Below are 3,616 nucleotides of genomic sequence, written 5' to 3'. Positions count from 1 at the left end.
TTGAGCAAGGACCCTTCTCGTGACGGCCAGCAGCCTGCTGCACCAGGGCACACGCTGGCAGGGGCCAGTGTGCAGTGGCCCTGGAAGCGCTTGACAAAGGTCTGCGTGCAGATCCTTCAGTATGAACAGGAAATTCAGCACGGCCTCCGCAGTGGGCACCTGCGCCCCAGCCAGCCGTGTGGTCAGGCAGAAAGGCTTGGTCAGAGTGACACTGGGGGAGAGGAAGGCACTGGAGGGATGGCTCTCTCCAGAGAGCTAATCTTATGCCCTTTGCGGTATCAGAGGCAGACAGGGGCCCTGCTCAGGAAGCAGAGTGAATACAACACAAGCAAATAGCGTTCAAAATTGGTGCTTCACATGAATACACCACCATTCCCAGCACGCATGGGCTGGGAGCAGAAATGGCCTGCCTGAGGTTCCCCGGTCATCCCAGGCCCAATCCTTACTCCAAGGCACATAAGTGGGGTATTGAATAGGGACGACCCAAGTTTTCCGCAGCCGAGTATCCCTGGAGGAATTGTGGTGCCCATACCACACTGAGGGATCCCCAGCCCAGCACGCCAGGGACACTGTCCCTTGTTCCCAGTCGCCTCCATGCCCCTTGCCCTTGTTGATGCTGACACGGAACAGGACTGTGCATGCACCATCTGTGAGGACAGTAACACCAGGCAGCATGGCTGGACCTTGGCACCCTGCTCAGGAACAGAGCGGGCACTGGGGGGCTCCTGGCCCCCAGCAGGGTATCGGCGGGAAACTGGGGGCGCTGGGTCGGGGGCCCTGGATGCCACCCATTCCTTTCCTCCCCAGCCTGCCCAGGGTGTTGGCACCTCGGCTGGAAGGGGAGAGGGCCCGATCCCAAAGCCCTGACAGTGGGGATTTGCCAAGATCAGTGCCCTACGTGCTGGAGGCAGCCAGTCCCCCTCAAGCTGGGCCGTGCCGTGACAACGGAGCGTGTCGCGACCAGGGGGCGTGTTGCGAGCACGGCTCGGAGAGCCCCACCGTGCGGTGCCGGGAGCGAGCCGGGCAGCCGGGGAAGCGGCCGGGCCATTGTGCCGCCCGCCCGCCCGCCCGCCCCGTCGGGGGCCGGGCAGCACCGGCAGGGCCGGGCAGCACCGGGCCGCGCTCCAATGGGCGGCGGGGGGCCGGGCCGGGCGGCCCGCCCCTGCCCGCGTCCCTATAACTGCCGGGACCGCGACGCCCCGCAAACGGCGAGCCGAGCCGAGCGAGTGCGGTGCTGCTGTTGCGCGGACCCGCTGCCCGCCGGAGCCCCGGATCGGTGCGTACCCGCGCGGGCACAGCCCGGCTCCCCGGGGCGGCCGCGGGGCGCTGCGCGGGGGCGCCTCGGGGCGCGTCGCGCTGAGCTTTGTCCGGCAGCGGGACTACCGGGGAGGCTGCAGCGCGGTGCCTTCCTCCCGGGGCGAAGGTGGGGGGTGCTCCGGGATCCTCGGTCGGAGCCGTCTCGGACGGGAGTGGGAAGCGGTGCTGTCGCCGGGAGCCTTGCCCTGAGCCGTGTGTCGCCTTGCAGGGGCCTGGAGCCATGGCTGAGCACATGATGATGTCCATGAGCCACGGTGGCACCGGGCTGCAGAGCTACCGCATGGGGGTGAGCGGGCTGCAGGGACCCCCGCAGCACGGGCAGCATATGCTGAGGACACTGCCTGCCGCCAGTCAGATGATGCCCTACGGAGGGGCTAGCATGGATGGTGCGATGAGGCCGAGACCCAACCTCAGCGGACAGATGGGCCACCACCAGATGCAGAATGCGATGATGTTCAATGGCCCAAGTCAGCAGCAGCAGTACATGGGGCCGGTGGGCACCCAGCAGCTAATGGCTAGCATGCATCTACAAAAACTCAACACCCAGTACCAGGGTCACCCGCTGGGTATGAGCAACGGGCCCATGGGAGCTGGTGCCCAGCAGTACAGAGTGGGGCCAAGCCAGCACCCAGGCATGCAGCACATGCCCGCACCAGCGCTGACCTTGAACGTTATGGACACTGATCTCATAGATGAGGAGGTCTTGACATCCCTTGTCCTGGAACTGGGGTTGGACCGGATTCAGGAGCTGCCAGAGCTATTCTTGGGACAGAACGAGTTTGACTTCATTTCAGACTTTGTTAGCAAACAGCAACCCAGTGCCATCAGCTGTTGAGGGGCTTTGAGCTCCTCCTTGTGTCTTGGTGGTTTTGAGTTTGTTTCTAACTTCCTTTTCCACCTGCCATCCTCCTCCCTTCCCCTGCCTTGCCTTGTCCTGGATTCCTGACCTCCCCAAAGAGACAATCATCGGACACTGGCTTGCAATGGATTGTTTTTCTCTTCTGTGTCGTTTTTCATTTGGGAGTCTCTGGGGAGGGGGTGTGTACCCCAAACAGAGAGCAGATCAAGAGCTCTTGCTGTAGAGCTGCCTCTAAATGGCATTAACAGGATTTCTGGCTTAAGTAGAAATAATGGACTTATGACTTTCCACAACTAGGCTTTGAGCGCAGGAAGCGATGGGCAGCTGGCAGCCCTGCCGATAGCTGGATTTGCTCAAGGATTCTGTGGTGCCAGCGAATTTAAAGGATCCCCTGAGAGAGGATTGTCTCTCTGGTGCATGGTTTGAACCAGTTTCCCTTTGCAAACATGGGTGGGGTTAGATATTGGGACTTCTTACTGTGACAGTAAATAGGTCTTCAGTCTTGTCTGTTCAGCTCGGAAAGGGGGCACTTCCCTTCCAGCAGGCTTTTTTTTTTTAACTGGCTGAGCAAAATAAAGTATGCCTTGGGGAAGGGCGTGTGTATGTGCCTAAATGTTCATCTCTGGAACTTCGGATCTCCGACCTGTACAGCTAATCAACTGTAAAATTTACGAAGTGTTTGAGGTTGATTCAGGCATAAGGCTTAAAGCTGCAGTCTAGCTCCACTTTTTTCCACCTCTGAAACCAAATAAAGACCATGTAACTGTATATTCCAGATCTAGTCTTATTTATTTTCCTACGATTATTTATTTGCAAAGGGCTTCTTTTGTTATTTGGCTTTGGGACTGCTGGGAAGGATGCATGGAGAGTACTGCAGCTTTAAGATGCTGGCTTCAAAAAAAGAAAGCCTGGGATAGTTTTCAAGCTGCTCTGCAGATAGTCACTTCAACCTGAGATCTTTATGCTGAACGCATAGGACTGTAAATCCAACACCTTTCTGAATGTGATAAAGATGACTCGATTTCTAATTCCCTTACTCAGAAGAGGTTAAATGTAAAAGCTAGTGGGGTTTTGTTTCCTCTGCTGTCTCTTGTTTCCAGGCACTGTGGAAAGCTCCTGTTAACTCCTAGTTGCTGCTGCCCCCTGCTGCTGACAGCTCCTGGCAGCTGTCGCTCAACAACCAACTGAGAATGTACAGACGAATTTGCAAATAAAAGCTGAAATATCTCCAGTGTGCATTTGTTTAGTGCTTGTCTCTGGCACAGGTGCGGTGTGGTGTCGAGCATCGGGGAGAAGTGCTTTCTTCGTTCCCGTCAGTGGGCTGTGGATCCAGTCACTAGTGACCCCCGCCTGATACCTAAGTTGTAAGGATTGTGTTTCTAGTTTAATGCTTGGACTAAGTCAATCCTCAAAGTGTGGCTGGGAGGATGAGATGCTCCT

General features: G+C 57.4%; 1 protein-coding gene across 1 annotated transcript; it reads left to right on the top strand.

The window, feature by feature from the left end:
* Positions 1–1,148: 1,148 nt before the first annotated feature.
* CITED4 (Cbp/p300 interacting transactivator with ED-rich tail 4) lies at positions 1,149–3,410 on the top strand. Its single transcript, XM_009468396.2, has 2 exons — positions 1,149–1,276; positions 1,526–3,410. Exon 2 carries the CDS (start codon positions 1,538–1,540, stop codon positions 2,150–2,152), a length of 615 nt encoding a protein of 204 aa, XP_009466671.1. The 5' UTR covers positions 1,149–1,276; positions 1,526–1,537; the 3' UTR covers positions 2,153–3,410.
* The last annotated feature ends 206 nt before the right edge of the window (positions 3,411–3,616 follow it).

The sequence above is a fragment of the Nipponia nippon genome, unplaced genomic scaffold (assembly GCF_047370975.1).
Source record: "Nipponia nippon isolate SJK-2023a ecotype South Korea unplaced genomic scaffold, ASM4737097v1 scaffold_23, whole genome shotgun sequence".
Taxonomy (NCBI): Eukaryota; Metazoa; Chordata; class Aves; order Pelecaniformes; family Threskiornithidae; genus Nipponia; species Nipponia nippon.
Note: the sequence above shows the minus strand (reverse complement) of the source record. Positions and strands in the feature narration are given on the sequence as shown.